The sequence below is a fragment of the Mustela nigripes genome, chromosome 9 (assembly GCF_022355385.1).
Source record: "Mustela nigripes isolate SB6536 chromosome 9, MUSNIG.SB6536, whole genome shotgun sequence".
In the NCBI taxonomy this organism is placed as follows: domain Eukaryota; kingdom Metazoa; phylum Chordata; class Mammalia; order Carnivora; family Mustelidae; genus Mustela; species Mustela nigripes.
Window position 1 is genome coordinate 35,316,137 of NC_081565.1, and position 14,004 is coordinate 35,330,140.

The 14,004-nt window shown below is 38.3% G+C and overlaps 1 protein-coding gene across 1 annotated transcript in view; it reads right to left on the minus strand.

The window, feature by feature from the left end:
• Nucleotides 1–14,004, minus strand: part of RECK (reversion inducing cysteine rich protein with kazal motifs) — a 76,156-nt gene that overhangs the window by 32,844 nt on the left and 29,308 nt on the right. The window contains exons 7-10 of the mRNA XM_059411333.1: nucleotides 8,879–8,912; nucleotides 6,635–6,832; nucleotides 3,781–4,048; nucleotides 1,470–1,649 (exon numbers count right to left, since the gene is read on the minus strand). Coding sequence (XP_059267316.1) covers nucleotides 1,470–1,649; nucleotides 3,781–4,048; nucleotides 6,635–6,832; nucleotides 8,879–8,912 — 680 coding nt within the window. The remainder of the gene's footprint in view (nucleotides 1–1,469; nucleotides 1,650–3,780; nucleotides 4,049–6,634; nucleotides 6,833–8,878; nucleotides 8,913–14,004) is intronic.

Below are 14,004 nucleotides of genomic sequence, written 5' to 3' on the forward strand. Positions count from 1 at the left end.
GGAGCAGAGAGCCCGATGCGGGGCTCGATCCCAGGACCCTGAGATCATGACCCAAGCCGAAGGCAGCAGCCCAAACCACTGAGCCACCCAGGCGCCCCGTATCTCGTGTTTTTGATGTAATTTTGTAAATTTGTATTTTAAAATAAATTTCATTTTCCTATTGTTTGCTAACATACAGAATTACAGTTGGCTTTTCTACGTTAACCTTGTATACTGTCACTTTGTTAAATTTAAGGATTTACAGGGAGTTTGTTTGCAGATTTGGGCGCAACTCCTTTAGTGGTTCCCACCTTTCTGGGGTTTTCTACTCCTACATCTAGCCACCCTGGCAGCCCTAAACTCTGATCTCTAGCTCCTCAGCCCAAGACTGCTGCTTTTTGCTTGAATTTTTTAGGCCATGTGAGGGGGCTAAGGGTGCTCATGAAGGAAAAACTGGATAAATGTGGCCCTCATGCAGCATGGTTTCTATGTTTCATGAGATACAGCTCCTCCTACTATTGGTTATTCTCTACCACCTCCAAAACAATACTTTTTTCATATTTTGTACAGAGTTCATAATTGGTACTTGCAGAAGTATTAGTTTGATACAAACTACTCCACTATCCCCTGAAGCCAGACTTTAAGTCCAAGCTTAACTTCAAACATTTCATAGGTTTCAAATTTACTCAATCTCTAAACCAGGTCCTTACTGGCTAATATTCTATCACCAACCGTAAAGATATCTCCGTTTTCTTACTCGAAATAATATTCTGAATACCTTTTTAAAGAAATATTCTGAGTACTTTTAAAAGAATAGGATTTATGTCCTTTTGAACTTCTGTCTGGCCCAACTGAATGATTCTTTCCCTCTTTGCCCCTTTGATCTCCGGACTGTAGCTCACAAAACCAGCTCCCCCTTGCTTAGAAACTGTGTCTCTGCCTTCTCTGACATGGTGTTCTCTATGCCTCTGGATGCCTTTTTGTTTTCTTCACTGTTTGTTCAGGCATTCAGTTTTGGGCCGTAGTTTTTCTGACCATACTGATACCTCAAGAAAATACAAAGAAGACAATATTTTTGTATGAAATAGGGAACTGAGTGGGACTTCCAGACTGGTTGAAGTAAACCAGTTCAAAAGAGGGCATTTGATGGCCAAATTGTTTACAGTGATTTATTCTGCAATGTATTCTTTCCACTGGTTGTGTAATAGAAGGAAGAGGGGAAGAATGGTAGACTGAGGCAGAAAAGGTTCTTTGAATTCTAGATGCTTTAAGTATCACTAGTCTAAAAGGAACTTTGTTATGGTACTTCCTTTCCCAGAGGTGATTTACTGGATAGATTATAGCATTTAAAGATGAAATCAGAAAAAAAAATACTACTTCCTTTTAACTTAGCATCAGAGTAAAAATCAGAGTAAAGTGGTCTTTTCACTTATTTAAGAAAAAGATAATGATAAAATACTTCCATTCCATGTACAATAGTTTACTCCTACCTGTTGTTAAAATTTGTACAGTAAGTAAGATTTCTACAGCCCAACTGGCAAGGTTCCCGAACATCTGCTAAACAGGTCAACATGGACACTTCCACCGGATTATATTCACAAAAACGATCAAATTCTTGCCAACTCTGTGTATTGCCCCAGCTCATGCTATAAAGTTTAGTGCACAGTTCTCTGAAACAAAGGCACAAATGCAGAAACACAGATGAGCCAAATGAATAAATAATTTGATTAGCATAAAAAACTCAAAATCTATGAACTATACTGCAGAATATAAATAAAAAAAACTTACTAAAACCAAAAGACTCAAATTTATCTCCTAGAATTTAGAGCCATAAACAGTGAACTTTTCCATGAAAATCTTCATCTTGTTTTGTCATCTGTTTCTTTCCATTTTCCCGTGATTGCTACAAAGCTCAGTGCTAAAGGTAATGTTTTATTACAGTATTTGTACATTCTTATTCTTGGCACAGTTATTTCTTCTATATTTCTGATCTCTGTCTTACCTTTACATAAAGTAAGGTAAGGCATATGGTTTTGCCTCCACAAAGATAGATTCCCCTATATTTATATTTCATTCACAGGAGGTAAAACTGTGACATGGTCCTTAGATTTAAGAAGGCTTACAGACTTAGGGTTCATTAGTTTCTCCCTGAAAAGTTATCCCAAAGTCACTTACATTCTTAAAGATAGGCCAAGGTAGTCTACATGTAAAAGCTTATGAATTCCAAGGCTTCTATATACTATTGTAGTTCATATATGACAATCTTATTTGCAGTACTCAATGATTACAAAGCAACTTGCATATGACTAAAATAGTATCAGTACCATTTCCAAACTAATTTCACGTTAGTTTAATTTTTAAAATTTATAAAAGTAATAAAAATGTTTAAAAAATACATGTAATATAAAATATAATACTCCCAAAATATGCAAAGTCACACATAAAAATTCTCCATTCCTGCCACATTTTATTTAACTTTCATAACTAACCCTATCAGGAGGATGTTTTTACTTTTATAATTTTGCTCATTCACTCTGCTGATGTTTATTGAGTGCCTATTTTGTGTTAGACCCTGTTCAAGGCACTGGATATATCACAGTAAATAGGGGAGATAAAGTCCCTGTTCTCCATGGAGCTTATCCATCTTTGAGATGAGGAAGGTGCAACTGAGTTAAATTCTGTACCTTGAGCTGGAAACCAGTTCTTTTTCTGGTCCTTAACTTTCTCTATGACCTTCAACAGACTGTTCAGTAACATCTCAGAATTAGTTTTCTATATATATGCAGGAATTATACAAACCAACATCAATCATAAGATGGAAATAAACCAAAAAATCCTACATCAAGGTAAGGTAGGGCAAAGTGTTTCTTAGTGAAGTTCTTCTAGACGACACAGCAATTCCAATCTCCAGTGACTTTAGGGCATAAATACTTTTAAGGACATTCAAAGAATTACTCAGCATCCCTCCCATAAATACATTTAGTTCCCATTAGCAATCAAATTCCCTTAATTACCGGACCAATTTAACTTCTCTTTAAGCTCTTCTGTTAATTTTCTTTGGATATCTTCCAGATTTTTTAATATTTTTGGTATTTGAGGAGTTATTCTAGGCAAACTTTTTGCTAAAGGTCCATTCAGTTTCAGGAAAAACTGTTTCACTCATGGTAGGTGATATTTCAGGATTTCTAGTAATACGTGGTCCATTTTCATCTAAAATATCCCTAATAAAGTAAACTTCTAGTTCACCTGTGTTCTACCATGACCTTAGTTACCTCCATTTATTCTTGTTTCTAGATTGTTTCTTCTGTCTTATATTTGTGTAATTTTTCCCTAAGTGTATCATCCAAATGAATGCCAATATACTGCTATCTAACTTTGGGTTTAAGTGCCAACCCAGATCATTCACCAATATATACAAAAGGTCAGTTACTGTTCCAAGTTTCATAATTTAGCAAAGAGAATGTCCCTTAGTGGTCACATCAAAACATCTTCTAAACTGTAAGCTTACCTAATGATAGCCTTGAGGGTAGAATCCATGTTGCATCATTTTTAAATATTCATTGCTCTGCCAATGTTAATTCTCTATACCCCAAAATACAGTTCTTTTTAGCAATGTTCAAAAACAATGTCTTATATACACATGACACTCAATAAATGTTGCTGGATGAAAGAAAGATTTTACATCTTCTAAACTCTTAAGTCTATACAATGCAAAAACATAATGTACATTTGCTAGGCTTAAAATCATTAAGTAAAATGCTATTTTCTACTAGTTTTAATAGAGGAAAATGAGATACTGACCTACATGTTGAAGTGTTTGCTTTAGAACAACAATGCAATTTAGCTCCATCGAGGCCCGTAGAGGGAGGAGGGTGTAGAGTGACTCCAGGGTGAACAGACTGTGAGCTTTCAAGAAAACACTGCCAAAGAGGATCCTGAGGCAAAGGCTGCGTCTTACAACCCTCGATGAGGCCATCAACAATCTCCATCTCTGTTTTCTTAGACATCAGAATTCTCTTGCAGGCGTTTTGGCAAGCATGGTCCTCAGCTCTGTCACAGCAATATAAACCTACATTTTCAGAATATATGTGGCTTAATTAGCTGATTTTATGTCATGCACTGCTCAGAACAGAAGAACATGGTGGTATCCTGGAAACACTACTACTCAGTCATATGTCAGTATCCGCAGTACACAGGGTCTACCAAATTCTCTCTCCATTATTTGCAGTCTAACAAATAACTGAAGAGCTAAAGGTAGACAAGGTATCTATTACTAGAATTTACCATTGTCTCCAAACATGGGATCTTTAGAACCAATACTACACAAATGAAAGTTCATCTCATCCTACACCTAGGAAGTCCTGACATGCAAAGTACCTTATGTTCCTGGAAAAGGAGCATAATCATTACAGATCAAACTGGAATTATTTCATGCTAGAAACAACTGCCTAAAAGGGATTGTGTTCTTGACAGAATGACAGAGATGAATAATTTCAATAGCAAAATCCACAAAACCATATTCTATCACATTCTGGGTGATAGAGCTTTCATATATCTGTGCAAGTTAACTAAGTTGTAATTTATTTTTTTAAGATTTTTAAATTTATTCATTTTAGAGAGAAAGAAAGAGGACTCAAGCAACAGAACAAGTAGAGGGGAGGGTCAGAGGGAAAGGGAGAAGCAGACTCCCTGATGAGCAGGGTGCCCACTGCCTGGGATCATGACCTGAGCCTAAGGAGAAGCTTTAACCTACTGAGCCACCCAGGCCCCCCTAAGCTGTATTTAAATAATACAATAGCAAATTCTGACAAGACATCAGGTTGCTTCTGCCTTTAAAATGAATGAAGTTTGGGGTGCTTGGGTGGTGCCGTCAGTTAAGCATCAGACTCTTCATTTTGGCCTAGGTAGGGATCTCAGGGTTGGGAGATTGAGTCTGCACTGCACTCAGTAGGGAGTCTGCTTAAGATTCTCTTTCCCTCTCCCTCTGGCCCTTTCCCCCATGCACATGCACCCTCTCTATAAAATAAATAAATCTTAAAAAAAAAAGAATAGGGATGCCTGGGTGGCTCAATCTGCTTTTAGCTCAGGTCATGATCCTGGGGATCTGGGATCAAGGTGCACATTGGGCTCACTGCCCACTGAGGAGCCTGTTTCTCCTTCTGCCTGCTGCTCCCCCTGCTTGTGCTCACTCACACTGTTGCTTTCTCTCTCCGACAAATAAATAAATAAAATCTTTAAAATAAAAAAAATGAATAAAGGTTATCTGTGGCAAATGCTTCATCCTCTGATTTCATCAGCCACACCACAAAATAGTATAAGCATTAGAGTTCTGCTTCAGCTGCTGGATGCATATCAATACCTCTGAGTTTACAAAAACAAGTCTCTCAGTATCCCAGGGTAAACAAAATTTTGGCATTTGGTTTATAAATCTTGTGTGTTTTGTCAGTTTGGTTAATTAGTCAATTGCTTAAAGTTTGGTCACTTTTAAATGAAGAAAATGGATTATAGGACATATAAAGCTGAGACTTTAAAGACCCCATAAGGTACAGGTTCATTAGGAGGTCCTGATTTTCCAAAGTATCAGGATCTCTTCTCATTTTTATGATGCTTTTATTGTAAAAGTAATAACTGTTCATTATAAAAATTCAAACATTATAAAAACATAAAATGAAATATGTATATAACTAAAAATGTATTATACTATACAGTTAGTTCTGCAACTTGACTATCTTCCTTACTATATCTTAGACTTCTTTTTCCATAAACATGCTTTTTTCTTTATGTTGGTTATGAAGTATTGTTATTCTATAGATATATAATTTATTTCATCAACTTTAATCAATACCCTATTGATGGGTATTTGGGTTATTTCTAATTTTTCTCCATTACCATCAGTGTGGTAGCAAACATCCTTTACATGTGTGAATATAGTTTTGCAAACTTATGAATCTTCGTGAAGGATAAATTCTGAGAAATGGAATTGCTAGATTAAAAGGTCTGAACATTTGAAATTCTCATGGTCATAACCCAACTTTCTTTCAAAATATCCATACTAATGAATTCTCTCATCCCCAGAACAAAGAGTGCCTGATTGCTCATACCCTTGACAGCTCTACCTTTCTTGGTACCTTTCAGCTGTGATAAGAATATGCAATCTGCCAAATTAAAACACCAAAGGAAGTCTGGTGTTTCCCAAATGACTGAGACTGCAGATTATCTGCAAGAATTTACTTCCTTGGGGCGCCTGGGTGGCTCAGTGGTTTGGGCTGCTGCCTTCGGCTCGGGTCATGATCTCAGGGTCCTGGGATCGAGCCCCGCATTGGGCTCTCTGCTCCGCAGGAAGCCTGCTTCCCTCTCTCTCTCTCTCTGCCTGCCTCTCTGCCTACTTGTGATCTCTGTCTGTCAAATAAATAAATAAAATTAAAAAAAAAAAAAAAAAAGAATTTACTTCCTTTTTTTAAGTAGGCGCCACACCCAGCCAGCATGGAGCACAATGGGGTGCTTGAACTCACGATCCTGAGATCAAGATCTGAGCTGAGATGAAGAGTCAGATGCTTAAACAACTGACCAATGCAGATCTCTCAAGAATTTACTTCCTTTTTACAAATGATTTTACCAATGACTGAAATGAGAGGAGTATGTTCATTTGACTTACTATCTGTTGGGTTCCTCATTGGATAAGATTGGGTATAATTGTTCACACAGTGTATTAATTGCGGGCTGATAGCGGCACAATAATTTTCCACTGCTTTGATCTGAGATGGACCAGGAGAAGAGTCTGTTCGAAAGATGGCTTGACAGTATTCTCGGCAGTTTGTGTGATGGCCTGCATAACTGCAACAAACGGAGCCCACTAGGGGGAAGAAAAGGAGATGATGTTGAAATGGAAATAGCCATTTGCTAACAATAAATCATCAGAATATTAATAGAACATTATGTACCTTTTTGAATTTGAGAAATAAAGCCACGGCACAGATTAAATCATCACTACTATAGGCATAGCCATGAGGACATTCAGGTGCTTGCTGGTGTTAAGAGAGACAGTATTTGTGAGTGTATAGTCTATCCAGCACAGTGGTTCTCAGGAAGAGTGCGATCACCCCTCTGCATGTTTCTGGTTTTCACAATGACTTGGGGAACACTGCTGGCATTTAGTGCATGGGGTTGGGTTTGTTCACTGCTGTGCAAGGTACAGGGCCATCTCACAGAACCAAAGCAGTCTCCCAAAATGCCAATACTGCCCATGCCAAGAACCACTGGAACAACTTCTTTTCATGTTAGATTTGTGGGGATTAACAAACAAAGCAAGGCAAACAAAACCAAAATAAAACCAAACCCAATATGCTCCCCATTTATAAAACAAGACCAGTAAAAACTGGGATACCAGGCTCATTTCATATATTTGACAGTTATATAACTGTGTATCTTGAAAAAATTCTCAAAAGTTCTATTTGAACATCTCTAAGAACATGTCTAATTTGAAGTGGTCTTTACCTCACAACTGATATTACTTGCTTTAATACTGAAAAGTAAAACCCACATTTGAAATACCCTTTTTGATTTGAGCATTTTTAGAAATCAAGGGGGACTATCTCAGGTCTCTGGGGGGGCCTAGATGAGTGGTTGGGGGTGCAGATATGGGTTTTATACTGGGGAAGTGCAAGACCCACATAGGAGAGGTTAGAGGGTCTGTGCAAAGCTGAAGGGAACCCAGGTATGGCAGGAAATGGGTAAGAGAAAGGCAGGTAGGAAATCTCTTACAATTATTACAGGTTATGGAGGAACCAGAATCAGGTTTCTGGTGAATTCCACCGACCAGGGAATCAGCAAGGAATCCAGAAATAATGACAAGGATAAAATTATACACAAATTAAACTAGGACTGAACTGATACAGGATAGGTCTGTTTCCTGCATCAGGAAACTGTTTAATACTTATTGTGCCACCTGTTTGTAACTTACAGTTACTACTTAGTGTCCTCATTGCTGAACTGTTCAATTTCAACAAAAAGAGTAATTAATGGCTACATGTATCACCATTAACCTTAAGATAAACTGAGGGGTGGGGTGGAGAATACTGAGGACAGAAGAGACAAGTGAAAAAAAGCCAAAGGTGCCCATCTTCTGATTCCTCCATTAGCCTGGCTTCCTCGCCAGTGTGGGAGGACAGAGATTACTATGAGAATGTCTTGGAAATTGTGAATTAAGCCCTAATTAGAGAGGGTTAGAAGATAAAATCTAGCCAGCTGATGTTTCTTATCATACTCTGATACACTGAACTGCCAAACTAATCCAAACAACTTGTCTGTTCCTCAGCTGTGTCTTGCTAGCTGCAACTGCTCTCACTACTCCCTTCACCTGGGATGCCCTTCCTCCCATCTCCACTGTTGATATATTGTCCATCCTTCAAGGCCCAGCTCAGCTGCCAACTCCACAAAGTCAACTCTAAACACCCCTGCTGGATGTGATCCTTCCTTCCTCTGAACTCCCACAGCACTTTTATTAGGACACTATATCAATCCTGTGTCTGTCTCCTCAGAGCAAGTAGGCAGTAAATGTTTGCTGAACGAATTGGGAAGTAGTCCTTGGTAAGCACAACATTGTATCACCTGGGAATGCTTAATTTCTGCAAGTAATCCTATTAATTCAAGTAGGGCATGATCTTCCCATCTAACAGTCGTATCTGCTTTGTAAAGCTACTGTTAAGACATAGCAACTGTCATAATTCACGAATACCCTGAATACCACTGAGGAAAGAGCCTACCAAAATCCTTCAGGCAGCTTACTAACAGCCCACGTCATAATGCCAGGTCTTGGCAACATTTGTAACAGCTAAATTGTATTCTCTAAACTGTATTTTGCTCTTTGGACTGCTCATATAACCATTGACAATATACTTACTTTCATTTCTGCTAATGCAACTGAAAAGAGCATTCTGTAAATTAAAGAAAAACAAACAAGTTAACCACGATACAGAATTTCTAATTTTATTCCACTTTATGGTTACAGGGAAATCAGAATATCAAGTTATTTAATTCTTCTCTAAATCCAAGGATGAAGACAAAGAAAGCTGAGATGGGACCCTGGTGAAAAGGGAAATCATCTTCTAACACAATCATTGGGGGTCAAGATTCTCATCCTGAGCCATAAGATGATCACAGTATAGCAAACCAAGGCTGTGTATATGTGGGGTAATCTACGATGTATTGATCTCAAATATTTCTTGCAGTATATAAAAGAGCTCCCAGAAGGTAATATAATAAAAGGCATTTAGGGAAATAGAGATCTCATGTAACACTGCATTTTAGAGTTGAAAGGTCCTTAGAGATCATCTTTAATCCTTTTCAAACATGGTGATGCACCAGAATCATGTGGGCTTCCTAAGCCTTACCCTACACTAAAGAATCAAGAGCTGGGAATAAACCATAGAAATCTACCTATTAAATAAGCCTTCAAAGATAATTCTTATGTAACTTTGAATCACCATATTGTATTCCTGAAACTAATATGACACCGTATGTTAACTATACTGGAATTAAAATAAAAACAAAATGATGATTCTTATGTAACCACCTTGGGAAGCTGGGGAATCTCTACCACTTTAAAGATGAACAAACTGTTTCCCTCAGCAGTGGGGAGACTGCCCCAGGTCATATGACAAGTCAAAAACAGAACCTGAGATTAGAATCAGTATTTTGAGTTCTCAGATCACTGTTCAGAAAACATCACACTGTGTTAAGTCACTCTAAGGAAAACAAGAGGCAAAATAAGACAAAACCCAAAAATTTCTTGTTCAAAGCCATATGGATATTCAGGGCTTATTGGCTATGATTAATATTCTGTAATTACAACTGAAAGAGAATGAATTCCTAAAAGAAATAATATGGGCATAAACAAAAGGAAGATGGAAATCAAGTGCTCTTATAGTTCAATATAGATGACTTTAGCTTTTAATTGTAGCTAAATCATAAGCCAGCTATGTGGTCCAGTCTTTTAAAGGAGCAGCTTTACTGACATTTAAAATCTACCTTTAAGGATCCACCTACGCAGCTGTGTGAAGCTATACTGCATTCATTTTCTCCACTAAGTAATATTCTACTGTAGAAATAAACTATACTTGATTTATCCATTTAAAGCAAAACAAAACAAAAAACCCAGACTTAATAGATAAGGGCTAATGATTCATCCAGTCTGAGTTCTTTCTGCTAGAGATCTCAAGTGATATGGAGTGAAAAGTAAACATTTTTGACGTTAATGATCTCTTCTAGATCTCTCTTCAGACATGTTTTTTTGTTTGACTTCTTACCTACCTGTTATATATAGCCATCTATTTTGGTTCAGTCTTTCTAAGAACATTTTTCATAAAATGATTTAAATCAGTATTAAAATGCAATCTACCAGGGCACACGCGTGGCTCAGTTAAGTGTCCATCTCTGGATTTCGGCTCAGGTCATGATCTCAGGGTCGGAAGATCGATCCCCGAGTTGGGCTCCACACCAAGTATAGAAACTGCTTTGGATTCTCTCTCTCCCTCTCTCTTTGCTCCTCTACTCGCCCACCCGCTCACTCCCTTTCACTCAAAAATAAATAAAATAAAATTAAAATAAAAAGCAATCTACTACCAAGTTTCCAGCCCCCTTTGATTCTCACCACCTTTCTCTTTCTAATAAACTGGTTGTTCTTTTGGGCTTGGCTTTTTCAACCTTGTACCTGAAGGAATGCGTTTATTATCTTGGTGGCCATCCTGAGTCAAATGGCGTTATCTCCAGTTTTGATATTCTTCCAGTTACTCATACAAGTCTCCAGAGCAGTGGTTCTCTGCTGGGGGTGATGTGCTCCCCAAGGGGCATTGGGTGTGGAGGGGGAGCATGTGCACTGCTGGCATCTAATGGGCAGAGGAGGCCAGTGGTGCTAAACACCCTCTAGGGCACAGGGCAGCTCCTCCACAACAAACAACAGACTGAAACATTAATAGTGCCAAGTTTCAGAAACCCTGCTCTGGAGACTTTCAAATTTGTTCAAGCTGGATTTTTAGAAATTTGACCTTATAAATAAAAGAAATATCATTCTGACTTGGCCTGATGGATCTTAGCTTCAGGGAGAGATACTGAAGGACACAAAACCTGAAGAATGTCGGAGATCATCTAATTCAACCCATTATTTGACCAAAGCCAGAGATAGAGGCCTAAAAAGGAGAAATCTTTAGAACTCTAGCTTTCACCCTTATGTGGGTTAGCAAACTATGGGACATGGCCAAATCTTGCCTGCTGCCTCTTTTTGTAAATAAAGTTTTATTGGAATAGTCGCACTCATTTGTTTACATATTGCATACAGCTACTTCATACTACAATGGTAGCATTGAGTAGACAGAGGCCATATAAACTGCAAGCCTAAAATATTTGTTATCTGACTGTTTACAGAAAGTCTGTCAACCCCTGAGGCAAAAGGAGGGCCAACTGTCTCCCTCGATGTCACATCCACAGTTCAGAAATATTCCTTAAGCACTTCGGATTTTCTCTTAATGTTCACTGATAGACCTTATATGGATAAGTTTACTTTATTGAACTATATATAGCAGTACTTCTGCTTTATTGAACTATATATAGCAGTACCTCTAGTATTAATATAGACAATTTTTATATCTCTATTTTTATCTTTATTAATTTTAAGGTTTTAAAGAATGGTCCTTCATTCCAAGTATACCAGCATTTGATGAATTAATCAATTCTCTCTTGCTTACCTTATACGCATCACGATTTCAAACTCTGATCACATCATCCTCTTTGATAAAGGATTCTTAACATTAAGTAACTATAGGTAGGCATAAACTATACCTTGGGTAACTATCTAATGTATAAATCACAGGTAATGGCCTTTTCACTGCTGAAACTATTGCTGATAGTCTGACAGGGTTTTAGACATACGTATAATCAGTTACACCATTAACTTATAATTTATTCATTTCTTAAGACATTTGTTAAGTCTTAGCTAAAGCTGGGGCACCTGGGTGGCTCAGTGGGTCAAGGCCTCTACTCTCAGCTCAGGTCATGATCCCAGGGTCCTGGGATCGAGCCCTGCATTGGGCTCTCTGCTCAGCAGGGCACCTGCTTTTCCCTCTCTCTGCCTGCCTCTCTGCCTACTTGTGATCTCTGTCTGTCAAATAAATAAATAAAATCTTTAAAAAAAATAAGTCTTAGCTAAAGCTAATTCTTGTCTTACAAGTGTCTGGTCGCCATCTGGTGGCAAAAGAGGTAACTGAGGCTTTATACTAACATGATGGAGTCTCTTCCGACCTTTGGCCATTACTGTACGCACTTTGCCTCCATATAACAACTCTGCTCATCTTCTTCTAGAATAGATAAAAATTAGTGTTACCAAGATGAGGATCTGCCACAACCTCAGAAAGCCAAAAAGCACAGCAGTGTGCTGGAGCTGACGGGATCCCAAAAGATCTTCAAATCTAAAAGCCTCCACTATCCAGCTGGACAGACAATGTACTCAGTAAGCACAAAGGGCAGAGCCAGGGCACCACACTTTCTCTCATGCCACTATGCTGTAAGAAGACTGGATTATTTTTCCAAATGCAGCCAATGCAAGGTTGAATTTACGTCCACATTGTAATCTTTTTTTTTAAATTATGTATGTACGTATGTATGTATTTGACAGAGAGAGAGAGACACAGTGAGAGAGGGAACACAAGTGGGAGAGGGAGAAGTGGGCTCCCTGCTTGACATGGGGCTCGAACCCAGGACCCTGGGATCATGACTTGAGCCAAAGACAGACGCCTAACGACTGAGCCACCCAGTCGCCCCTGTAATCTCTTTTTAACAGTCTCCTAGTTTTAGAATCAGCACATTAAATTGTAGGGACAACAATCATTTCTTGAGGTTTATATTATTTCTCTTAAAAATATTTGAACATGGGATGCCTGGGTGTCTCGGTTGGTTGAGCAACCGCCTTAGGCTCGGGTCACGGTCTTAGAGTCCAGGATCGAGTCTCTCATCGGGCTCCCTGCTTGGTGGGGAGTCTGATTGTCCCTCTGACCCTCCCCCCTCCTCATGCTCTCTCTCTCTAATAAATAAATAAAATCTTAAAAAAATTTTTTTGATCATGAATCTTTCCTCAGGTAGCTACTTCTAGTTCCCTGCCCTACTTGCAGTGGCTTTAGAGAACTGCAACAAGTTTTCCACCTAGTGCTGGGAGCAGGGAGCAAGCCTGACAGGAAAACTAAAATTCAAAGTAAAATAAAAGTCAAGGGAACCACAGTGATCCTGCAAGCCATACTGACCCTCCTTTGGGGGAAGAGCTACTAGAGCACAACTGGGAGGTAGACTCTCCTGATCCAATCACTTGCTCAGAAGTTGGCTCTGTGGATTTATTTTGTCCCAGCCACACATCCTTTTCCATTTCTGAGACTCTTTTATTTCTACTTAACATCTCTCCATTTGCCCATTTGTCTCAATGATGAGGATGATGAAAACTAAACAAACACGGACTACATGAACTTCATTAAAAAAGGGGATCATTTTGGATGCTTCAGTTACTTCTGGATAAAGACCCAAAAGAGCACATTTTATGAACCGTTACTTAATGTTCCCTATTCCCAAGGCTACTAGTTAAAAGTAAAGGAGCTGCTCTGTTCTTAAGGCCTCAATAAATAAAATGTTTCTTTTTCATAAATGGACTGAAATTTCTCCCACATTGAAGTTTTGCATTTCATATGAGGAATCTAGCTCATCAGATGCTAAGTTGGAGAGATTAAATAATTGATCTCTATTTTACTTTATTTTATTTAATTTTTATTTAATTTTATTTTAAGTAAGCTCTAGGTCCAATGCAGAGCTTGAATTCACAACCCCAAGATCAAGAGTTACAGGCTCTACCAACTGAGCCAGCCAGGCACCCATAAATAATTGACCTTTAAAAACAAACATGTTTTTAAACTTCTACAAGAAGTTTTTTCCTTATTGTGGACACCATGGCTTTTTAGTCAAAAAGTTTAAGTGACTAGAATATGTCAAGGATTT